At 37.5% G+C, this 12,567-nt stretch overlaps 1 protein-coding gene across 1 annotated transcript in view; it reads left to right on the top strand.

Moving 5' to 3' along the window:
• Window positions 1-8,810: 8,810 nt before the first annotated feature.
• Window positions 8,811-12,567, top strand: part of LOC134748012 (alpha-actinin, sarcomeric) — a 55,298-nt gene continuing 51,541 nt past the window's right edge. Inside the window, exon 1 of the mRNA XM_063682709.1 lies at window positions 8,811-9,063. Coding sequence (XP_063538779.1) covers window positions 8,941-9,063 — 123 coding nt within the window. The 5' untranslated portion in view covers window positions 8,811-8,940. The remainder of the gene's footprint in view (window positions 9,064-12,567) is intronic.

The following is a 12,567-nucleotide window of genomic DNA, read 5'->3' as shown; positions in this document are numbered from 1 at the left end:
ACTACTTGAAAACACATATAAACAATATTTAATAGAATAATTTGATTTGTTCCCAAAGTTGTGTATAGATGGCAGCACCAATCTCTCGCTATATCGTAATTCCGTAAGGAATTCGTATAGGAGTTGAAGCGCGTACTGCTCGCCTTAGAGTTGGTCAAAGACGCCTAGTCTTAGTAAGATGGCATATAGTCGAGAAATTGGGACCGGTTCCGCCGTGGCGGGATGGCCTAGGCGTTCAAGGCGTTATGGCGCCCGTTCGAATCCGGCCTTCACCATTGGAGGGCTTCGTCACTTTTTCTGTAATATATGACATCTATTTCAGAGTTTATGTTCAAAAAGCAGTCAACTTCACACTTAAATAAGAGACACGTTTCATACATTGATCTGCCTGTTGACATTTCTATTGCACTTATGCGAGTGCAATAGAGATAGCAACAGGCGGGTTAATGTATGAGAATTTATATGAAAAGCGTCTCTGCTTTAGAAGCTAAAACGATACGAAAGCTATTGAGCACACGCGATTCTAACGTTGATGATGTTTTTACATGGTGTAGCTTTTTTGTTTTTGTAACAGAGGGCCTAACGCCAACATTGAAAAACTTTATCTGCCTCTCTATCACTCGTATATACAAGAGAGATAAGGACGCAGATACCGATTTTAAATTTTTCGATGTTAGCGGTAGACGAGTATAAGACGCAAACCTATACTATTACTGTTAAAGAAATATCTTCTGAACCAATTTAAATACTTATTAAACATTTTTATCTCATAATATTCATCTGTATGAATACTTAGTGTTATACCTTACCTACGCGGTGAATAGACCCATTTTACGCATTGATGTTTGTAGAATATGCGCAATAAAAGGAAAATTGTATGTACAAAAACTTCACCGATACGGATAAAATGAAGTTTACTTATTTGGCCTTATATTTTTCCATAAGTTAAATTATATGTGGTAATAAAAAACATGTCAAACATTTATTTAAGCTCTATTATTTGCTTATGCAACTAAGTAATTTTCTTATGTGGAATGGGTCTGAAAATCTTAATGAAAATTTTATATTAGGTGTTAATGTATAAATACTTAGCCTAAAATTTTAAACGTTTCTAAAATTCTGGCAAATAGCAATCAAAAAGTAAAGATGAAATTGTCGATAAAATTTTTATACTCGTGGAAAATGCATTTACAAAGTATATGATCTTGAATTGTTGTGGATGATTTTTAACATTTAGAATTTAGTTTATTGTGATTTTGCTCAAAGCTTTGAAGTAATTGTATGCCGTTGAATGTAACTTTTGGACTCTGCATTCCAAACTTGGATCTGTTTATAAAGTATTGTACTTAATACTCATTGTAATAAGTTTAATTTGGTAGAACACCAAATATTTACGTGTTGATAAGTTTTCTATTCCAAAATTTTAACCTTCCTGTGATCGTGGATGTTGCTATATTTATGTATATGTTAATATGTGGGATCTTCAAAAAAAATGAAAAATATATAACTGTTATTTTGCATGAGCAAGATGAATATTCAATGAAATATTATGTGGTGAATAAAGTTTTTTTTTGTGTCTATTTCACCTTTAGTTTTATTAGTAAGATAAGATCAAAATAACCCCCGTTGGAGCTCCAACAAGACCCCCAAACTTTAATATGAACATAAAAAAAACATTAGGAAATTCGGATAAAATAGGTCCTATTTTTATTAAACTTGAAATCAAGTTGGTAGTCAAAAACGGACTTACAAAAATATCAATCGTCAAACATAAAACTGGACAAGTGCGAGTTGGACTCGCCCACCGAGGGTTCCGTACTTTTTAGTATTTCTTGTTATAGCGGCAACAGAAATACATCATCTGTGAAAATTTCAACTGTCTAGCTATCACGGTTCATGAGATACAGCGGTGACAGACAGACAGACGGACAGAGGAGTCTTAGTAATAGGGTCCCTTACCCTTTGGGTACGGAACCCAAAAAAACAATTTAAAATTGAAACGTAATTATAATAAGAAAAATGGAAAAATTAGATTAGCGTAGCTTAGCACTTGTCCAATTTTATGTTTGACGATTGATATTTTTGTACGTGCGTTTTTGACTAGCAACTTGATTTCAACTAGAGATCAGGGGAAAGCATTAAGATCAAACAAGGAGTAAGACAGGTGTGTCCACTTTCGCCATTAATCTTTAACGCCTTCATAGAAAACTCCATTACCAACATAATAAGGAAGGACCAGGGAGGAGTCAAGTTCAACAGAAACAAGATAAGTACATTTCGTACGTTACGCTGATGATATAGCAATAGCAGCAATAAGCTTAGATTCCAGAGGCCTTGAGTTCAAGTCTCCGACGCTGATGAGGCTCTAACACCGGCCCATTAAATAATTACATCTTCATCTGGGCGCCCGCTACCCTGACCGAGGCGGATCTACTTAGCAGGAACAAGTAGCGCAGAGCAGTGAGGCTAGCTGACCATTTCTGGCAGCGCTGGATTAAGGAATACCTGCCCTGCTGGCCACCACGTGTAGGAGGAGGCCGAGTCACCGCCTAATGTAGCAGTGGGTGATGTCGTGATCATTTGCGACTCCAACCTACCTAGAGGCTCGTGGCCTAAGGGTCGCGTCGCCGCAGTATACCCCGGAAGAAACGGGATAGTTAGAGTGGCAGATGTTGCTACCGCCGCTGGAGTATTACGAAGACCCCTTAAAAAACTCGCAAAAGTCCTCGTTTATCTTTAAAAAGGGGGAGAATGTGCAAGCCTGTTTTGTCTATTTTTACTTTTTGACAGATTACATTTTGTTTCTCCAAAACCAGTGCCGTTTTATTACAGTCGTCTATAAAATTGGTATACCAAAAAAATTGGTAAAATTGGTATAATAAGCCACTGGTTTTTGGAGAAACAAAATGTAATCTGCCAAATAGTAAAAATAGACAAAACAGTATCAAAAACCACAAACAAAAATACGTAAAAAGGCAGTAACTTTTCCACTTTTAAATTTATTCTAAGATTTTAATAGCATCGTTCGCAGACGTTTCTGCTTGTTAAATATTAATAGCAGCATTCGCAGAAGACAGTGAACAACTAAAATAATACAACTAATATGAACTAAAATTTTCAGGAATCAGGTACCGGACCAGGTACAGGACCGAAGGTACAAGTAACGTAACATAAGTTTTAAGTTAAAGGGTCATTCTGTTTTTCAGTACAAGCGTACCTTAACCGATTATTCGAAATCTAAACCTTGCCCCTTAAAGCAATTCGCAAATTTGATCATACCCAACCTGCCCAACTAATCTAACCAAGCACCTTTAGCTGACGAATAATCCACACAGCAGTCAGCCAACATTTTCCCTTCAATATTCCAAAGTTATAATAGCCGATCATCAGGAATCAAAACTTGCAAGACTAAGGGGGATAAATAAGAAAATTAAAAATATAATGTTTTTCGGAACTATATCGTGATACGTATCAAATGAAAGAGCTTATTTTGGATATCTCAAATATATTTTTTTATAATTTTAGGGTTAACAGTTTAGAAGTTATTCAAGAAAATAGGCAAAAAATCACCATACCTCCCCCTTTAGCTCCGAAACTACTGGGTCTAAAATTTTGAAAAAAATACACAAATTAGTTCTTTACCTACAGATGACAGGAAAACCTATTAGAAATGTGCAATCAAGCGTGAGTCGGACTTAATTACTAATTACTATTTTTTAATTTGTAAAATATTTGGTAAATAAACGATTTGTATTTGATTTGTATTACTTAGTTTGTGATCCGACCCCTACGGGTTTTTAAAAGACAATTGACTCACGTTTAACATAAAAAAATGCATTGTTAAAAATTGTATAATATACGGAACCCTTGGAACGCGAGTCTGACTCGCACTTGGCCAGTTTTTATAAATGTGGGCATCTCATAGTAGGATGATAAAATCTAGTCAATTATGTGGATTTCTGCAGAATATCATTAGTTTTTGCAATATCTGAAAATAGTTTTTGAATAAGACCATACAAACCGATTTCTCGTTCCTTTTCTTATTTTTTATAGGTAATATTCGAATATCTGAAAGTTTCGAATACTTATTTGAAATCCCTAATCAATGATTCATTTAATTTTTCGTCGATAATGAATGTCGGTATTTTCGTCGGAACTCATATTAAATAACAAAACAACGCACAATAAATCAAACATTTTTTTTTACTTTGCCAGATTTGCCTCCAAAACCTTTACCAACCAACCAAAAAAAAATACCAACGCTTTTTTTGTTTTGCGGTTCGAGTAGACATTTTTACCGCTAATATTTAAATGAAATATTTTAAATGTATATTTGTGTAGTTAAATTTGCTAATAATGCTTAAATAAATAATAATAATTTGGAATTATTATTATTTATTATATCTCTGATTCAGAAACCTATAAATACCTTGGTATGTCACAGTCGTTAGGTATTGAGGGCGAGGGTATTAGACGGTCGGTGAAGGAGCGCTTTTTCAGTCGGCTCACAAAAGTCCTTAACAGAATTTTGTCAGGAGGCAACAAAGTGCGCGCCTTCAACGCCTGGGTAATGCCCTTACTCATATACTCCTTTGGCATACTAAGGTGGACTCAGACCGAGCTGGACGCCCTGGATCGAAGGGTCCGTCTAATGCTCACTACACACCGTATGCTACACCCACGCTCGTCAGTTATGAGATTGTACATCCCACGGAAGTGTGGAGGTCGAGGCTTCCTTAACGCCAAAGATCTCCACAACCGCGAGGTGTGCAATCTCAGGAATTATTTCCTTAACAACGAGTGTGGGATGCATCGTGATGTGGTGGCAGTGGACAGGAACTTCACGCCGCTCTCCTTGGCAAACGAGAACTGGCACAAACCTGTGGTACAAAGTACTGCGGGCCGCAGGGCGGTATGGGAGAGTAAGGTGCTACACGGGCGGTTCTACACGGCCCTCATGGGACCCGATGTAGACCTGCTCGCGTCGGTGAACTGGTTACGATTCGGGGACCTCTTCGGAGAAACCGAGGGTTTGCCTGTGCAATTGCGGACGAAGTTATGATGACGAACAACTATCGGAAATATATCCTGAAGGACGGTACGGTCGACATTTGTCGGGCATGCCGCCGTCCCGGAGAGTCACTCAGGCATATAATTTCCGGTTGTTCTCATCTTGCTAACGGCGAGTACTTACACAGACATAATCTCGTAGCCAGGATTATTCACCAGCAGCTTGCTCTTCTATACGGCCTTGTGGACCGCGAAGTACCGTACTACAAGTATTTACCTGTGCCAGTTCTCGAGAATGGTCGTGCCACGCTCTATTGGGATCGATCTATCATCACTGATAGGACTATTGTAGCCAATAAGCCTGACATTGTGATAATAGATCGATCGCAGCGCCGGGCCGTGCTCGTCGATATCACCATCCCCCATGATGAGAATCTCGTGAAAGCCGAGAAGGACAAGTCCAGTAAGTACCTAGACTTGGCTCACGAGATAACCGCCATGTGGGATGTTGATTCGACGATCATTGTCCCGATAGTCGTTTCAGCGAACGGTCTCATAGCGAAGAGTCTCGACCAACACCTTGAGAGACTCTCGCTAGGTGGTTGGATCAAGGGTCAGATGCAGAAGGCGGTGATCTTGGACACGGCGCGGATAGTCCGCCGGTTCCTCTCTCTGCGGCCCTGACCACCGGCAGCTTGGGCCCTACCCCGCTGCCGGCGGCACCCTAGGTTAGGTTTTTTATAATGTGTTTATATATTTTTTGTAATGTTTTGTAAGTGTTTTTGTATTTTACTTTTATATGCATGTTATAAAACCCTAACCTAAGACTCAAAATAAATAAAGGAAATAATAATTTGGAATTTATTAATAATGTTTAATTTGTTATTATTTTTTGTAAATTTTATACAAATAAAACTGCAAAATATATAGTTGGTCAAGCAAATCTTGTCAGTAGAAAAAGCCGGCAAATTAAAAAAAAATTTAGACGCGAAGGGATATATCATCCCATAGAACATTTGAATTTCGCGCCTTTTTTACTGACAAGATTCGCTTGACTAACTATATATAGCTGGTCAAGCAAATCTTGTCAGTAGAAAAAGGCGCGAAATTCAAATTTTCTATGGGGCGATATCCCTTCGCGCCTACATTTTTTAAATTTGCCGCCTTTTTGTACTGACAAAATTTGCTTGACCAGCTATATCAAATATCGTTTATTGTTTTTTTTTATAGGCGTATTGGCAGAATGCCATAACGTACCAAAAATCGAATATTAATTATAGTTTTTTTAATAGCTGTCGCAAATATTTGTGAAATGGAAATAAAAAAAGCCACTTCTCGGCCTAGGCCTGCTGCAACTTTGTATGAAATTTCATTAAATACCCCTCGTCTGGCCGCGCCCGAGGCACTGAGGCGCCCTGATACCTTGGAGAATATAACCAAATATAATATAACTAAACGGAGACATGGCGTCTGGTTTGTAAATTGAAATAAGTTTTTTTTATAAATATAGCAATATTATACTTATGAAAGCAAAAGTATGTAAATGATCGGATATTATATTTTTTGTGACTTATTTTCAAGTGTTTTTCGATAAAACGACACTTTAATATCGCTCGCCTTCTTTCTAATGATAAAAAAAAACGAGAGGTATAGTTAGACGGTTCTGAGTTGTAGACTGCAAATGAGATAAAAGCTATATTAGGTACATGCATAAATCCTCATGTCAGGCGGCTCTTTGATTTCTAGCATATGAAAATTATAAAAAGTATAAAAATTATGCAATCCTTGTATTCAACGAGCCGCCTGCTACAGATTTTTTTTTTTTATTGCCGCGTTTTTTCAGGTTCAACTTTCATTAGCCAGACTATTATCAATTTGCCAATTTCGTGATTATATTTTTACACGGCACATAAACTTATGCATAATTTATCGATATAAAAAGTCGACACAGTTACATCCCTAGCAAATTATGAAACTTGTGACACCCGACACAAATAAGGAATAACCAACATATATGATACATTATCTAATTCGTAAGGAAGTTAGGGACGGGTATACATGTTTCCGAAGCATTTTTGCCCACGGATTTAGATTTTAATAAAGCGGATGGAGTACACGGGCCAAAAAGTGTGTCCACGTGAGAAGTCAAAGTGGGCGGTTGCATCTCTTTCTAATTAGGGTGACCATAAGTCATATGTATGTGTGATATTAGGATAAGTTGAAATGTATAGTTTGGCCAAGATCTTTTTTCATTCATGCATAGGAAGTCAGAGAGAATGGATATAGTTTTTTTCTCCTCTGTAAAACGCTTCTCAAAACCTTACTTAATTTAGTCGTTATAAAAGCTGTTACTGATGACAGACAGACTGACAGACGGACAGCGGAGTCTTAGTGATAGGGTCCCGTTTTTACCCTTTGGGTACGGAACCCTAAAAATGGTCACTTTTTTCATTTGTAGTCTGCCTCTTTCGCACTCATGGTATGTTCATATACGTAATGGCTTCTCTTTTGCACACTTCAGCTATTCTTTAAGCGTCATCGTAGTTAATTGCACCATTTTTTTTTAATTTGCCGCCTTCGTGTACTGACGGAAAAGACTTATATAGAATATTATGTATAAATGTGTCTGTAATATTTAAGGATTTTGGATTTAAATTTTGGCAATTATATAGCTCTCATTACGTGCACAAATAAATCATTTATCTATCTATCTATCAACCAAATAATTAAACATGCCAAAATAAAGATATACTTATTTAGGTAAACTTATTTTTACTTTAAGTAAGTACGTAGGTAATAAGAACTCTGTAAGGCCGATTCACATCGTGACGACATCATAGTCACCCTAATGAGTTTGACAGTGTTTTCTTGTATTTTTATCGTAAACTTTAATAGTTGAGACTTACCTGTGAAAAGATATACCACAATCAACAAAACTTTCACTTCTGCAACCTTTCACACAATATCTTTTACCCATTTTATACTTTATTTCGCAAATAAATCTTGAGCGCCGCCATTCATGTATTTTGAAAATTTGTTTATCAAGTAGGGGATACCAATTAATATTCAAAGTTACTACAATATCTACCATTATTAAAATTAATGTATTTTTTGTTGTGCACATGCTTGGTTAAATCAGTTAATAATATTGACATTATAACTATTTACAAATTACGTAAAAGATATCAAAACCGCACTCTGAATATAGCACTTAAATAATATAAGAAGGTATTTAATTTTAGTAGTTATTGATATAAATACTACCAAAATGGTATTTTTTTAACATTGGCAACATGTGCGAGTGGGACACCGCGACCCACTTTTGCTATCTCATGTGGACCGTTTTCTCTAGTCTGATACGAACACCTTTCTGGCTCGGTGATAAGGTTCAATTTAGTATGGCAAAAAAAGTGACAGCTCGCTCCTGTTTAGGGTATAACTTCATGTTTTTGCCCGGCTTCTATGCTTTAGTTATTATTCTAAAGCTCGCTCCAGACTATGCGGCGCGAAGCCGGGAACGCGAGTGTGGAGTCGATTTCGCTGTTTAGCGAACTAGACTCCAGACTCGCGTTCGCGGCTTCGCGCCGTGATTCGCGCATGGGTGTGGAGGGCCCTTAAGAGTGGCACCCTCATTCATTTTCTACTATTTCTTGTCGGACTATTACAAGGTCCGCCAACGACACTTCATCTGACTCAACAAAATAATACAATTCGCTGCGCTGGCGCTGCGCTTTGAGCGTTTGACAGTTCATTAGGTAAAACGGAACGCACGGAGAAAGTTCTGCAAGCTGCCGCCGTAGCGCTCGAGCGCCAGTTTCCTCGCAGCAGGCACGCGGCCGGTTGTCTGTAGTGCGCGGTGCGAACCATCACACGCGAGTTCGCGGTCATAGGCTCGAACGAACATCGAAACCGACGGTCAGTGCAGTGACCATGATGATGGAGAACGGGATGATGAACAACTATGACGGGTATCCCGACGGCTATATGGAACAGGAGGAGGAGTGGGAACGCGAGGGTCTATTAGACCCGGCTTGGGAGAAGCAACAGAAAAAGGTCAGTTTTAACACCGCTGACACCGGTTGGGGTAAATTGAAAAAAATAACAATAATTATTAACAACTGGCCGCAGTATCGGTCGCGTAAATATCACCGATATAACCTTATCTAAATCGTGAGTCATGTTTGTGTATGTTTTAGGTCTCGCTTTTCTGCAGCAAGAATATAAATCCACTCGGCAATGACTATTTATTCTTGTACTATTTATTGTAGTACTACATCTGATAGCAGTTGTAAATGCTGGTACAGATATAAATTTGCCGGTTTATAAATCTATTTTTAGGGCCAGCTGCCAGGCGTATCATCTTGCTTATTATTAAATAACCAGATTTAAATCAGCCAAAAAAAATTGCGGTGTTGATACATTACTTATGTATTATCTAATCAATTAAAAAAATAAAAGAAAAGAAAAAAACAAAAAATAATAATAAAACTTTTTTCTATTAAAGTGGAACGTGCGATTTTTCAAAACCTGAATCTAGTTCCTGCGTTTTTCCCGCCTCGGATTGAAAGTAGATCGCGGCCGTGGGACACTATTAAAAGATTTCTTGGAGCTTTTAGTGCGAAAGAGTCGCACGCACGCGTCTTCCCACGGGAGGGAGCGGGTCAGAGAGAGAGGAGTCGAATTTCCGTTAGTCATGTCCTAAAATGGGTCCAGCGCAGGCGCCGATGTAGGCGCGGGCGTGTGACTGCGTCACCATGAAACCCATATTTCAGGAAACTTGGCTGCTACGTCATGTGCATTTTGAAGGTTGCGCCTGGCCTGCAGGCCCGTGACGTGTGCGCACCCACCTCGATGGAATGTCATTAACGAGTTACGGACGCACTCCGATTGCAGGGACATCCAACTTTATCATTGTTTAAGTTTACGTTCCTTGAAAAGGCTTTTAACGTGTTTTTTTAATCTTTATTTTTACGTCGGAATTTTTCAAGTAAAAAAAGGTTGCGTATTTTTTTATTAACATTCATCAAAGCTTGAATTCGTAAAATATTCTAGCGTAGGTTTATTAAAACTATCCCATTTTTTATTGGTCTAAGTAGAATGCAAAAATTAAAATTACATAATATCAAGCCTTCATTTTCTTAAGTAAATCAAATAAATATCTAAGTAGTTATAACATATTTGTCTTTATGAATAGCATGGTTTGCTATTCGAATAAAATAAACTCGTACGACAATATGTAAATGCCACGTTACATTCTAAGCGAGGGACAACGAACTAGGAGGCTGCGATGTCTCGCAGGATGTAAACAAAGAGGCTGCGACACCCGGTGCATTGGCCGGTTGCTGACGGGTCAATGTCGCGGCCGACATCGGCGGACCAGTCGCAGGCGCATCCGACTGGTCCACCGATCGCTGCGACTGGAATCAATCGCCGCAATCAGGTCACTGGCGCAACCAACTTTTACTCCTCAAGGAATACCCAGAAGCACGGAATGACCCACGAAATATACTTTCTAAATGTGACACAAATGTAACATTGCTGACGTCATCATTATAAATAAACATAATTAATTACTAATGCAAGAAAGCTTAATCGGAGAACATGCTACCAGATGTAACCTCACTTTCTCGCCTAATTTTGTAAGATCATCTTACAAAATCAGGCGTGAAAGTGAGGACGAAACTGGTTATAAAATTAATCATTTACATAAAACTATAATTATCTGTCATTGAAGTGCAACTTGAGGCATTTATTGCCGTTAATTTAATAAGACACTGCCGCAACAACGTCATGCAATCGTAAATAAATGTCTTGAGACACGTTCGATGAGGAGGAAGCAATAGATTTATCAAATAATAAAGGATAAATATATGTTACACAGTAGATAGGTATGTATGTTATGAAACGCTCATGACATTTGGAATTCCTAGAAATCAGAAAAAACAAGATCAATTCAAAACAAATCCAAATCAAGTCGGACCCTTCGAACCGAAGAGTTATCACCTTGGCATACCATTCGCGTAATTCCTGTGAACTGGCGGTCGTTGACTTAGGTCCGATAAGCCATAATGCATTCTCAAACAAGCCAACGGATTTGAAAGTACATGTTGTAAATTGTTCCAAACACATTTATTACTCAGATGCTACGTGGGCAGATATAAGTTTGATGTTATCGAATATTTCTCGAATAAATACTACCAGCGAAAGTTTTCCTAGCTCATGCATATGGATTAATTCGAATCTCCGAAGTCTACAAACCAAATATTGTAGGTATTAATTTTGATCGAACTGTAAGCCTTAATCAATATATAAACCAGAATATATTAGAAAGGTGCAAATTCTCATTAAATTTTTTTGGTAAAAAACATGTCGCACGTAATGGTATTTGAACAGTCCCCTCGCATTTTCTTAACAAGAGCTATACAAGAGCTTTTGTTCGAAAAAAAAGCTCTTGAGAAGAGGTTGACGGCGCTTTAAAGGTTTTTCCAATTTTCGTTATTAGAGGTAATTAGACGACCGTGTGCGACCGCTTCTCCATACAAACCTATTTTCCTCTCTGGAATCTTGATATTAACATTATAGATAATGTGTTTACACAGTTTCATAAATATAAACCACAGCTATGATCTTGTCGTTTGTTTCTTTCTTATTACTAGGTATTATAAAAGATAGAGGAAAAAAAGTACGCAAGTTTGTACGCGATTAAGTCCCGTGTTAGTTATAAAATAATGAGTGAAAATCGTGCTAGTATAAAGATAGAGATTTTAAAAACTTGTATGGAATTACTAGACTTATATAGACCGTGATTACCTTTTGTACAAAAGTACAATACAAAATGTATAATACAAAAGGTAATCACGGTCTATATCCCGGTCAATATAAGTCTAGTGAAACTAACCGTGAATCATTCAAAACTCTAATTGTATGGAATTAGTTTTCGGCTCCTAACTTTCACAATAATATAAGTAATCAAACGTAACTAAAACAAACAAAGGGGCATAGCGCATAGCCATGATTAATATATATTTTTTTAAATTTTGAATAACATTATATTAATAAAATTGTGTAAAAATATTTTCCATAATGTCAACACCCAGAGGGGAGAATGGGGACTACGTTTGTATTTAGAAGCGGCCACCCACTGTCCTGAAGGCTTTAATTAATTTAATTATTACACAACAGCCTGAATAAATAAAATATAAAATGTAAGGAAAGAAAAGATATGTTTCAAATGATTTTAAGGTAGTAGTTGAATACCTAACAAAATTCTTGTAATACCTAACATCGACAGTGTTAAATAGTTCAACGCGACTTAACTTGAACCAAATGTGACGTTTTCAACCAAAAGGTACCACATTGTCGGTTGTCGATAAGGTTGATTGCAACATGAAGCCATATATGAAAATAGCGCCTTATTGACAACCGGCAATAAGTACCCTTTTGGTTGAGAAGGGCACAAATATGTATCTAATAGAATTTTGAAGATAATTGAAGTTTATCACGAATTCACAAATATTTAATAACTGTTGAGGGGTGATGCGTTGTTATGTGTGGCAT

This window comes from Cydia strobilella, chromosome 15 (genome assembly GCF_947568885.1).
Source record: "Cydia strobilella chromosome 15, ilCydStro3.1, whole genome shotgun sequence".
Classification (NCBI taxonomy): Eukaryota; Metazoa; Arthropoda; class Insecta; order Lepidoptera; family Tortricidae; genus Cydia; species Cydia strobilella.
This window is presented reverse-complemented; position numbering and strand designations above follow the sequence as displayed.